This window comes from Macaca mulatta, chromosome 7 (genome assembly GCF_049350105.2).
Source record: "Macaca mulatta isolate MMU2019108-1 chromosome 7, T2T-MMU8v2.0, whole genome shotgun sequence".
NCBI lineage: Eukaryota > Metazoa > Chordata > Mammalia > Primates > Cercopithecidae > Macaca > Macaca mulatta.
In genome coordinates, this window is record NC_133412.1 from 106,879,513 (window position 1) to 106,892,713 (window position 13,201).

The window sequence follows — 13,201 nt, forward strand, 5'->3', positions numbered from 1 at the left end:
CAACAAGTTATGTTCTACAGAGTAGGATTTTTTTTTTAAGTACAGCTTTAATCATAAATATATGTTCATCTATCTTTGCTCATTTAGAAGGCAGTCTGTGATGTGCACCTGGGTCATCTTTATTAAGATCTCTCAATTCATTCAGCTCTCCTGATGGAGAGGAAGCTGCAGCTGGGTGGATGGTATGTCCCGCCAGCCACTGTCATCCAGGACCCTTGGAGTTCTTGCTGTTATGCGGATTCCCAGGCCCCTCTCTCGATTTAGAAGATCTGAACTTTTGCGGCAGGAACCTGGGAGTCCACGTTATTAATAAGCTCTCCATGTGATTCTTGTGCACACTGAGATGTAAGAACCACTAACCCCAGAGGGTTTTTGTTTAAAAGAAATCCCTCACATCAGCATTAGGTGTTGTAGGCTTTCCAATTAAAGAACAAAATAGGTTTTCCCTCATGTGCCAGGCCCATTTAGTCATTTTAATAATTTGGGTGTTGAACAAAGTGAGCTGACTTCATGTGTAAGAGTAATACCCGTGTTCACATGCATACGTGTACCTGAAGTCTGCTTTCCTTCAGGACTTTAGTATGTCAGGTAGAGCACAGAAGTTAGCCCTTGATTTCTTTCCTTTTCCTGTGCCTTCCATAGTCTGGAATGTCCTTATGTATAACTTCAGATCTGTCCATTTCCTGAACCAAACTTCACTTAATCTCTTCAGGAATCAGACCAAGCATCAAACAGTGTGCTCCAATTACATCGCTCTTCCTGCTCACCTCATTCCCATTTAAAACAAGTGAAAGATCATGGAGTCCCTGAGAATTAACACTTATTATGTAATTGTAGACTTTTTATGTCATAGGACTGGTTTCTGCCAGCCTTCTTTCCTAACTTTGGCTAGGAGTGTCTCCCTGGACCCCAGTTTCACCTGCTCTCTTGTCCGTCACCAGAGCTGCCCTTAAGTAGAGCCTACCTGAAACCCTGACAACCTAATTCCTGCTGGTCTTCTATCCTTAAGTGCTGAATCTTACTCCCTTACTTCTGTCTAATATTGAATATCCCTGATCTTACAAGAATTTGGTTGGACAAACTCCCAGAAAGACCCCTACCATCCACTTGCTTCCTGAGTTAATAGCCATCTCCATACATAGCTCATGACAGCATTCCAGGACCACCTCTCACATTGCATCCTCCGTGGGCCCTGGAGGAGGTCTGCATTGTCACCCCCTCCCTGGATCTCACTTCCGCCTTGTGAGGTCAGCTTTTCCCTGTTCTGCCTTTTCTCATCCCCAACTGCTAAACTCCCATTGTGACTTACGACAAAGCCTATAGTTTTAGTAAAGCCTATAGTTTTTCTAAAGACTGACTTTAGAACTAAAATCTGAGATCCTGTAAGGGAAAGGAAATGTCATTCTACTGTGCTTCTGCCTCCCAGAGGGTCTAAAGACTCCTCCTTCAGTTATGAGCCTTCTTCTCCATGGTGCTTGCGTCTGTGGAAAAGCCCCTGGTTTCAGCTAAGGCTTGTTTTTATTGTTATTTGTTTTTTCAGGCCTTGTGCAAGGAAAGACCTAGGTGGCAAGAGTGAGACAGAAGCAGGTCTGCTAGGGCAGATTCTCCAGCCTATGAATAGGGTCTAAATCCTGGAAGCCACACTCCCTATAAATTTGCATGAAGTAATTTACACAAGGTTGATATTCTCATGCTGGTTCAGATTAAGTTGTTATGCTGTAGGCTAGATGTTTAGGTTCAGAAGACCCGGTTCAGCCCTTATCTTTCGGCAGGTTTCAGGCCACCTCAAAGCCCCCGTCACTTAAAAATAATTAGCTGACTCTCCCACCTGAGCTAGTGATTTGACGATCTGTATGCTAAACCAGACTTCTACAGAGGGAAAAAAAGAAAAGGGACCAGAGTGCCAGAAGGAAGCTTAATTTTTAAGGTAAATTTGGATTCCCTTAAAGGACAAGTGAAAAATCTCTGAAGATGCTCTAAACCCAGGGACTCTGTCGTTTTTTTTCATGCCTGCAGCCTTTTTTGTTCCCCTAGTTGCCTAGCCCTATTCTATACTCCACATTATATGTGGAAAATAATGCACAGAGTACTTGGCACTTCCTTTTGTTAAAGAGAACATTTTATATTACTAGAACTGAGATTTATTCCTAAAAGAAAGGAGAATAGCCTCCAGATGTATTTTTCCGTCATGGACTTTCTTTCCTCAAGTATTAACAGAGGAGAGGTTTTATCAAGCTCTTTGTGAAGGGCCTGTTTATAATGAGAGGGTATTAGTGGAGCACATCTAAGTGTGTATCACCAACAGAAAACAGAAAGGAGCATATGGCAGGAAGAGAAATATACATTTGCCCAAGTAATGTGGCTTGTTAACACTCCCACACTCATCCTAAACTCTGCGGACATGCATCTAACAGCATCACACACAGTCACTCCTTGTAGCAGAGATGAAAAATAAAAGAAAAAATAAAACAATGATTTCCTCACTATGGGATGATCAAGCAATGCTAATGTGGACATTTTTATCAAAGATGATGGGATTTCAACTCAGAAATCTTGTGCATTCTGCTTCACTGTTGTTGGCATCCGGGCAGTGCTGTGTAAGGAGTTTAGAAAAATATGAGCTTTAGCATTTTTGTACAGCTTTTTATGATAAAACAGGAACAATAAAAGGAAACATGAGGATCGAGCTCTTATGTAAGACTGAGCTCAGGGGCGAAGAATCTTTTAGTTCAGAAAGCTCTTCTGAAGAATGTCTGTAGATGAGATTTAAGACCAGACTAAGATGAACTTTTTGAACACTGAGGCAGCTTTTACCCAACATTGGCCAGAACCAAAGCTTATTTCAATTCAAGTATGATCCATAAGATCCCTATTAATGAATTATTAAAGTGCATTTATCAATTTGCAGCTGTATTCTGAAACTCCTGCCCCCACTATGGGACCATAAAGGAGGAGGTGGGGTAATGCTACAGCACAGGAAAGGCCACTCCATTAGGCATTTGGTTATAGAACTCTCTAGAAATGAGTGAGAATCGTAGGCATCATTGCCTGATTCTTTGACACCATTTTATACCTGAGGAAATCCTACCCTCGCCAAGCTAGAAGATTTGCCAAAGTTACCAGAACCAGGACTGAAAACAGATGTTCTGTTTCCCAATACAATGTTATTTTTACCCCCCACAATATTCCTTTCATTTTAAAGCAAGTAGATTATTTTTATAGTTTCATGGCTCTTGACATATTAGAATCTAGGCTTATATATTTGTATTCACCATCATTTTACATTCACCTACTTAACTTTACAAGGAAGCCATACCCATTCTTTGATATGTTAGCACTGGGATTGGTGGTGGTATGGGAAGCCTGGCATTTATGTTAGAATGGAATTGTGGGTAGAGAAAAAGGGTGCTTAAGAGCTTTCAGAAATGTTCTGGCTTTTTAATGAAATTATTATAGAGCAAGAGGACAATTTAGAGAATAACAAAAAACAAAAACATAAGTTGCCTGAGGCTTCAGCTACTCAAAGTGGAGAAGAATGCCTTTGGCACTCATGTATGTTTTCTCCATTGGCAATTCTATTGAATTTCTTGGTTTTACTTATCACGTCCAGGAAGAAAAAAAAATAACCTTCCAGAACTATACCTTCAACTGTCATCACTTAAGAGCCTAACTCTTATTTTCAACTATCCCCTGAACACCTTCTCCAGGATCTTCCCAGGCTGCTGAGTACAGACTGTTCACAGGGAAATCATCTTTGTCTCCACTGGTTACCATTTAGTTACCATTTACCATTTAGTCTATTGTCATCATCATCCTGTGAGACAGGCACAAAAATTATGATACCAGCCCTCCTCCTCAGGTCCCACTGCCAATTTCCATTGATTGTACCTGCCACCTTGGCCCCATCTCTGTCTTTTCTCCTGCTGACACCAACTGAAATGCTCCTGGATCCATTCAGCTGAAAGTATTTTCTTCCTACCCTGAACTCCTGAAGATCTTATTCCAAATCTTTCTTATGGAACATGCTTGTTAATTAATCAAACAGTATTTGTTGAACATATATTACATATCAGGCATTATACCAAGGCACTTTGCACACATTTTCATTCCCTCCAATCAGCCCTGTAAGACTTGGATTTTTTTTTTTTTTTTTTTTTTAAGACAAGATCTTGCTCTGTCATCCAGGCTGGCGTGCAGTGGTGAAATCATGGCTCACTGCAACCTCGATCTCCTAGGTTCAAGCAATCCTCTCACCTCAGCCTCCAAGTAGCTGGGGGCCAAAGACATGAACCAATATGCCCAGCTCATTTTTTAATTTTTTGTAGAGATGGGAGTCTCCCTATGTTGCCCAAGCTGGTCTTGAACTCCTGGGCTCAAGTGATCCTCCTCCCTGAGCCTCCCAAAGTACTGGGATTACAGGTGTGAGCCACAATGCCCAGCCTGGAAAACTATAAAAATGTCTATGAATATTGATGCCACTGCCCCAACACCTGAGATCCACATTTAACAACTCTCGGGTATAGCCTGGACAGGGGGACTTTTCAAGACACCCTGGTTGATTCCAATGTGTAGCCATGGTTGAGAACCACTGGTGTAACTCCAAACCCATTTGCCAGATATTCTCAGGTAGTTAGTATCACCTCTGAAGTTTTAAAACACAAACAAATCCTGGACCCTAACTCATTCCTATCAAATTAGAACTCTGGGGGAAAGAGTCTGGGAATTCACATGTTAACAAAGCTTCACAAGTGACTCCGTCACATAACCAGGATCAAAACCCACTTTCTTGATCAGATATGGAATCATCTCCCTCTTATGGCCGTATTAGAAATAATTATAGATGTCTTCCTCCTGCCCCCCCCAACTTAGAGTCTGTAAACTCTTTGAGGACAGATTTACATTTGATTTACCTTGGTCAGCTTCCCGGCACCTAGCAAGGTGCCTCATAGATTATGTGTTTCAGAAACTAAAGAACCAGGAAAATACCTTGTGTTAACTTTATTCAGAAAAAAAAAAAAAAGAACTGCCAGGCACAGTAATCCCAGCACTTTGGGAGGCCAAGGCGGGCATATCAATTGAGGTCAGGAGTTCAGGACCAGCCTGGCCAACATGGTAAAACCCAGTCTCTACTAAAAATACTAAAATTAGCTGTGCATGGTGGTGCATGGCTGTAATCCCAGCTACTCAGGAGGCTGAGGCAGGAGAACTGCTTGAACCTGGGAAATGGTGGATGCAGTAAGCTGAGATCGCACTGCTGCACTCCAACCCAGACTACAGAGTAAGACTCCATCTCAAAAAAAAAAAAAATATTGGCAGTGTACTTATTTTTTTGTTCTAGGTTTTAAATCTTTGATATACTAACCTGGAAACAAAGCAAGTCATTTCAATTGTCTTAGGATCATAGTTGTGTGGCTATTAAGTGCCAGAGCTAGGATTTGAACCCAGGCCATCTTGACAATATTCTTTTCTGTACATCTCAGGCCTTAAAAGCAACTATAAAATGAGAAATCCAGCTGTCTACATGTTTGGATACATGCTGTCAGACATGTTTCTGAAATTTGAACATAAACTGTCAGCTGGGGAAAAAAAGCTCTGTTGGCATTATGAAATGAATTTGGAAAAAATATGTTAATTTAAACCTAAAAATTGTGGGATCTAACAGATATCCCTTTCTTCTCTTCAATTCCACCCTCCCTGAAACCCACACGTACATACAGACAGACAAACACACCCTCTGATTGTTCTTTGACATTTCTTGACAACTATTTAGTTACTACTTTGGTAATTTTCTTAGTTTTCTTTTTAGTTTATGCTACTTCTCAAAGATTTTTCAAATAACTTGAGCTTCTAGTTATAAATGAAATCTTCTCAAAAGTTCATATACAGTTTACTTAATAAATTGGCATCTGGTATATATTTCTAATGTTTCATTCATTGTGAATACGCACACAGGTATAACTAAGTTGAAGTGACTCTTAAATAAGACATGGAAACCTGGGTTCTAGGCACTATTTGCCATTTACAAGCTAGGTGACTTTGGGCAGGGATGAGCTTTCTGGAGTCTCCTTCTTCACCTAAAAATAAAAAGGGAAAGGAGCGAAGATAGACCCTCCCAAATTTTCTTCCAAATGTGAAATTTTATGATCCTTTAAAATAGTAAGTCATTTATTAGACTTCTGAACAACACCAGATTAATACTTGGTCCTTGTCCTTACTGGTCGATATTTTTAAAGGCAAACAGAGACATAATAATTAAATGTGTAGAATTCTTTACAGTTTATAGTCACCATTAGCTCCATTTCACAGAAAAGAAAATTGAGACACAGAGAGGCTGCGTGACTTGCTGGTGGTAACAGAATCAGAAAATTGCAAGTCTAGACTCCTACTGGACCCAACTTTGACCCCCTTCAATACCATGAAGGCCACAGGCAAAGCTGGAGATCAGAGGCCAGGTCAATGTGACATGCCGACAGCTCCCTCCCAGTAGCCTGTCTGCCTTCCCCAAATGTTTTCCAACCCAGACGCCTTTAAATTGCTTTGGAATAGAATACCAAGTGGGGATTTATTTAGCATATCATTTCTGGATGTGTGTTTTCCTGAGCATTTATAGATCTGTGTTTTTCCAAGAAGCTGAGTGTTCCTGATAAAACAAGACAGATAATGATAAATGAGCATCTATGTAAGCCTAGCTGGGAGGAGGACCAGGGACTGTTAACACCCCTCCTGTGAAGTTAATCCCATTTCTTTTAGCTATTTCTTTATTAGTTAATGAGGTCTTGCAAAAATGTGTGTCTGTGATGGTGTTTTAGCATCCTTGCCTCTAGGAACATTTTCAAATATTCATAAAGTAGCTCATCTGACCAAAGCTTAAAGCAAAGGTGCATTAAGTATGAATTTAGTCAACTTCAAATGTGGGTGGTCGAAAAGCTGCCGCTGAAATAACCTAAATAATCCTCCTTATTGGTGCTTCCAGATCCACAGCTGTGGGCGCTAATGTGAAGGATGACAGGGAAAAGGTATTATTTAAAACAGCCAGGACTCTGAAGGGCAGCCCTGTAAGCTTTGATCCTGCTTCCTGACTGACAGTAGTGTGGGCCCACTATTGGAAAACCAAGTAACGTAAAAGAAACAAAAATAAAATGGAAAAGGAATTGCCAGTGGAGCCCCAGGAAGGAAAGCAGACCTAGATCATATTGTTCCTGGGAAGCAAGAGACCTACTTCCCACTCCAGTTCCTTATAGCAAAGGGGGAAAAGTAGAATCTCAAGATAGTTTGGCACTCGGTGATGCATTTGGAGCAGTAAAGCACATATGGAAACTCAGCTGGTAAACTGAGCTCCATGGTACTGTCAATCATGCCAGTATCTCCATTTCACATGCTTTGGAGGATTCCCCACACTGTAGCAGGGTCCTGGGAACACAGCTAGAGTTGACATGCACATGTGTGCACACCCCCCCCACCCAGCCCTTCCCTCTGCAACCTAAGGCATAGTGGCACAAATCCTTCCTATTTTTTACCCTTTTATGATTTTGTTTCCCCAGAGCATCATTTGAGAAAGTTGTCACTATGGCTCATCTATGTGCAGTTTATATGCAGAGGTTTGCTTGGTTCCGGGTGGCCTGGACTATTTTGGCCAAGAAACTGAAAATTACAGCCCAATATTTTCCTTCCTATTTCCAGGCAAATACCTCTGTGCTGCCACTAAGATGGTTCAAGTCTTCCTGACCCTACTTTAGTATGAGCTCCAGGGACAAATCACGGGCCAAAGTCCTCTGACCATCAACCCCATAGGGCACTGCAATAAATCACTGTATCACTGGGAATTCAGTGCTGCCTAACAGGAAATATCTATCCTCGAAAGAACCCATTCATGTCATTGCCACCGAGAGTTTTATTCATTGGAGTATTTGGCCTTTTGCAATATCAACCCCTGAATGAAGGAAGGCTCAGAGCCACACATCTGAAAGGAGATGGCCATATAATCCCACTCAAGTACAGACCTGGAGAGAGACAGACATCGTCCATTAATAAGGGCTAATAATGCATGTCCTTTTGCAGCTCAGTGCTCAACTTTTTGGTCATTTTATTTGGTTATGAGTTTTCCCTTAATGTGAAAAAAAAAAAAAAAGTCCTTTAAAAATAGCAACAGCACCATAAGAATGCTGCCTTGAGTAATGCTTGGAGTGTAATACTATCTTTTTTGTCTCTTGCCACAAGGACGCTGAGGGCATGCCGACAGCCATTATGATTACAGAAGATACAAGCTAATGTTGGTTGTTCCAGATGTAATTTTGCATTTCTTAAAAGAAATGCTGTTATATCTGGGATGTAAATTTGACTGCTGTCCTGTACTTAATGTTCTTTTACAGGTGATTCACATAACAGGCCGGCTACGCCTCAGAGTGTCGCTGTCCCACGGGAGGACCGTCCCCAGCCAAATCATGGGTCTCGTGGTTGTTGCGCATGCCTTGCCTCCCCCGACGATCAATGAAGTCAGAATTGACTGCCATATGTTTGTCACTCGAGTAAATATGGACCTCAATATCATTTACTGTGAAAATAGGTACTTTGTTTTTGTTTTCATTTGCCCTGTTGCACGTTGCACATTGGTGAGGGTTGTGTTTCAGCCGTCTGAAGGATGGTACTCTCCCAGTGAGGCTCATTCTAAATCCTGATCATGTTTTTAATGGCCACTTGGACTGACACCAAATGTGCTTTTTATTTAAAATTTACATTGCTGCCCTGATTTATGTTAGGGACAACAATTAAATGAATCGGGATACCCAGACATCCATATGGTATAAAGAAGGCCCTTTTTGGTTGAGAACCTAAGAAGAAAGCAGGGCTCAGACGCCATTGGCAAAATGATGCAGTAAAATGTATTGCCTGATGCCTCAGTGGCACCCACTTCTGCCTAATTCGAGGGCCCGGCCTCACAGTGGTCAGTGTTCACACAGACGCTAAGCACGGAAAGAACAAATGAGAATCTGAGGTCCACAGAGGAAAAAGGATGAAAAAGAAATTTGCAAAGCTATTAAATAAAACTTTGTCATCCTGAGGATTTCACTTTTATAAATTAAGAAAAAGATGACTCATCATATAAATGAGTTGGCAGTTCTTCCTCAAGACTAAGCTTTTATAAAAGGACTTTTTAGCCTCTAGTTAAAAAGTTCACTTTTTCCATTAAGCACAAAGCAAGGGACAAGGAAATGGGACATTGCCCCTTCAGACCTTTCACCTAGAAGTCAGCAGCCCATCATCAGACTGATTTGAAGAGGAAACCATGGGGTGCAGGGAGGGCGGTGGAGAGGAGCTGCCCACATACCAGGTGTGTGAAGGAAGCTCTGGCAATACTATCCTTCCCCGGGTGCCACAGGGAGAATTACTGCATCAATTTGGAGAGGATGCTTTTGCAGCACTGTTGTCAGGCTTGTTCACTGAGCCCCGTCAGTGCCTTCAGAGGAGAAACTTAAGAGCAGATTGGTCAAGTGACTTGGAGAACTGACCTCTCCAGAGACTAACCAAGAAGATAGCCCCTGCATTCAGTCCACCGGGAAGCACTGAAGATGTTGAAGTCAAGTTGGAAGCTGTCTATCATTTCTGACCAGGATCTGATTCAAAGGAAAGAATTCACCTTGGGAAAAGATACCTGAGCTATGAGTGTTCAATAGGGTAGAAGATCTCATGAACGTGTTGCTGTTATTTGATAAGAAACTCTGAATCTGCATTTCAAGTTTTGTTGGCATTTATTAAAATGTTTATGATCGTGACATCATGGGTATGTCTAAGGTATTCTGGAAGGGTCACAGAACATCAGGGAACATGCGTTAGCCAGGATGATCGCTGAAGTTGGCAGGTCCTAATAAAGATGGCTGGCATTTACTGATCACTTACTGCACACGGGCCCTGTGCAAAGCTCATCACCTGCACGATTTCACTTAAGCTTTAGGACAGTCCTGTGAGGCAGGTGCTGCTGCTGTCTCCATTGCCTTTGGGCAATTACAGCTAAGAGAGAAACGTTGACTGACTTGTCCTCAGCCAAGAGATTCAAAAGGCCATGTACTTAGCTACATCCTGTGGAGTCTCCCTGGAGTCTCTTCTTTTTCTTCAGAAGTCAGACTGAATGGCAAGCGACCAGAAAGAATAACCTCTGAGGGGGACTTTTCATACATATGTACCCATGAAAGAACCCAATTACAGCCCACAGAGCTATTTCTTCTCTAATTAAAAATGTAGAATGCTGGAGAAGGAGATCCAACCAGGGAAGACAGACGTCAAGTCAGAGGATGGACTATGGCTTTGCTTTTTTGAAAACACAAGTCAGCTCGCTTGATTTAGCTACCAGCCACCTCTCCCTCCAAAGAACAGGGCTTCGTCTTATTTACCAAACTTCCAATGATTGTCCTATCCCAAAACATCACTTAATTTTCATTCCCGTGATCAACTCATTAATTCTTTTGACAAGCTCCATGGACCCGAATGCCTCATGGTGCCACTCTAGTAATTGAGATCATTTTCTGTGACCTGCTTTTGGCGTTTTTCTTCCTCAAAAAAAAAAAAAAAAAAGCTTTCACAGTCCCCTTTATTAGCCAATACAATATAGCATTATTTCCCATCTGCAGATGATAGTAATTATGAAAAATACCTGTATGAAAGGTAATTGCATATTTGATCCGAGGAAAAGCATATTGTGTGCCAGGCACTATGCGATGTTAATTTCATTCCATTCATTCATCCCCTCACCAACCTTTCGGATTGTTTTCCAGAAGAAGAAACTGAGGCTCAGAGTAAAAGATGCCATCAGGATTCTGATCCTGATATAGGTCATCCAACTGGTCAGGTGCTTTCGAGATAGATGTTAAGACACCCTTAGACACCGGGCTAGTCACATTCACCACAGTAACAGGCTGTGCTACAGAGAAGGGCTTGGATCGTTTTGAAGGATTTAATTCAAGAAAAGAATAAACTAAAGAAATGCCTTCCCTGAAGAATGGAGTGGCTTTTTCCTGGGGTTTATTATTTAATTAGGGAATTGTTAACTAGAAACTAAGGCTTGCTCCTTGACTCTGCAGACCATTCTTCTCTGCATTCCCAAGGACGGCCTCAGGCAAAGCCGACATCTAATGCTTTCAGAGGAGCTGGCAAATTTCAGAAACACCAGTGAGGGAGGGTCTTTTAATGACATCCTTGTTCCCTCATTTGCAGAAAGGGGGTGTAACTGCGCTTGGAAGATAGCTAATGGTTTTAGAAAAACACCAGCTAATCTGTGTCAGACCTAAAACCCATGAAATCCTTAGAAAACCCTCCATTTTATGTCCCCAATTAATCTTATCTTACCAAAAATCCTAGTTCGGCCAAAAAATATTATTTGAATTGCTAGACACTGAGAAATTCACTCACTGGGTAATATATTTTAATTATGTTTCTTTTTTTGTTTGTTTTTCTTTCTTATTTCCCTGCCTTGGGGGCCAGAAAACTCTCTATGATCACATGTGTTTCTTAAATGTGTCATTTCTAAAGATTTACTTCATATTTGAATAGACCATATGCCATAAGTCATAAAATTTAAAAAAAAAAACAGGCATGAAGAGTAAAGAGAATAAATTAAACAAGAAATATATTCCACTTTGGACTGACCAAAAGGAATCTGCACTTGGTAATACGGAGGGTAACAAGCATGTTGACATGTTTGTGTCAACCAGGCAGATTCCCCCAACATGTTTTCCAATTTGGACTCTATTTTTCCATGCTCTGCCTGAGGACATCGACGTCTGGACAATCAGTGACAGAGGCTTACACACACGTACTGTCAAGCACAAGCCTGGAAGAGCTGCTGAAATGGTTTAAAAGTTTTTGTGCGGAATCCACCACAAAGTACCAGTTAAAAGGGCCAGGAGTGAAGCTGAGCTCCCAAATGACTAAGACTAAAAAAGATAATACCCCCAGGCATCTGTATGTCTCAGCATTTAAATTATATCCCTTGAAATGCCAATTTGGACTTTGTACCAAGAAGCTGCTGAAGCCCTTTTTCATGGAAATACCCAATAGAAGACCAATCTGTTTAAATGAAAGGTGTCTCTAATCATTTGGTATAAACATAACATGTTTTTATTTTATTATGTAACCTTGAATTATCTTGGCCTGTAATGAGGATCTTGCATTGTTACTGATTCTCAATAATTTCATGAAATTATGTTGTCTAAATGTGCATTCTTAATGCCAAAGAAAGAAAAACCTATCTAATTATTGAAACACAATCGCTTGATCTAACACATTTCCTACTTTTGAAAAAAGACGGTTACGTGTTAAAGAAATCATCTTATCTATAAAGGGCTTCCCTCACAGTGCCACCTCCTCACGGGTACAGTAGTATAATGAAATGTGTCAGTAGATCTGTTTCTACGTTATTTGACAGTTTCTTTCTATTTCTTCCTTTCTGAATTCCAGCCTGTGTTCTTCTCTTTGTAGGATTAGTGATTATATGGATCTGACCCCTGTAGATATCGTAGGGAAGAGATGCTACCACTTCATCCATGCTGAAGACGTGGAGGGCATCAGGCACAGTCACTTGGACTGTAAGTACCTCCTGTGCGGGGGAATAACCCCGGCTGGTGTCAGCTCTCTCTGAGGCTTGTTTGGTTTCAGTGCTGATTTTTCCCTTCATCTTTCCTGTGTACATTTCAGATGACTGTCAGTGTGCAGTGAGAAAAAGTGAGACATCAATCATTTCAACTCGTGTTAGAATTAGATTGAAAGTTGGACCTCGGGCCTAGAGAAATTGCTAGATCTTTAGGCACTCGCCCAGAATTCTGTGGTGTCTTGTGCTGTCTCTCCTATGAAGTGGTGGGGAAACCTTTGTCTTAAGTGCTTCCTTGACCCTTTCATTTTCTGGAGAGCAACTTCCACTCTGAAATTTGTGGTCTTAGTTTCAAAATACATGTGGGAGAAGACAAGTTCAAATAAGCCAGAGCCGTATAAAAATGCCTACTTGACCAGCCACAAAACTGGGGTGAGGGGCAAGCCAGGGAGATGGGGCAGAACACGTCGTGTGGACACAGCAGCTCTCGAACGCAGTGTTTTCGCTGTTTCTGGAAAGAGAGTTATTCAGAAGAGTAGCTATCTCCATCCTCCAACTCCTGGGGAAGAGAAACTTATCTCAGCTCTTTGAATATGGCTGCCAGCCCCTGAGCCACAGGCTGAA

General features: G+C 41.4%; 1 protein-coding gene across 2 annotated transcripts in view; it reads left to right on the plus strand.

Moving 5' to 3' along the window:
* NPAS3 (neuronal PAS domain protein 3) overlaps window positions 1–13,201 on the plus strand; it is an 864,000-nt gene that overhangs the window by 825,819 nt on the left and 24,980 nt on the right. For both annotated transcript variants that reach the window (XM_028851483.2, XM_028851486.2), the window contains exons 7-8: window positions 8,370–8,563; window positions 12,469–12,575. In XM_028851483.2, the coding sequence (XP_028707316.2) occupies window positions 8,370–8,563; window positions 12,469–12,575 (301 nt within the window). The remainder of the gene's footprint in view (window positions 1–8,369; window positions 8,564–12,468; window positions 12,576–13,201) is intronic.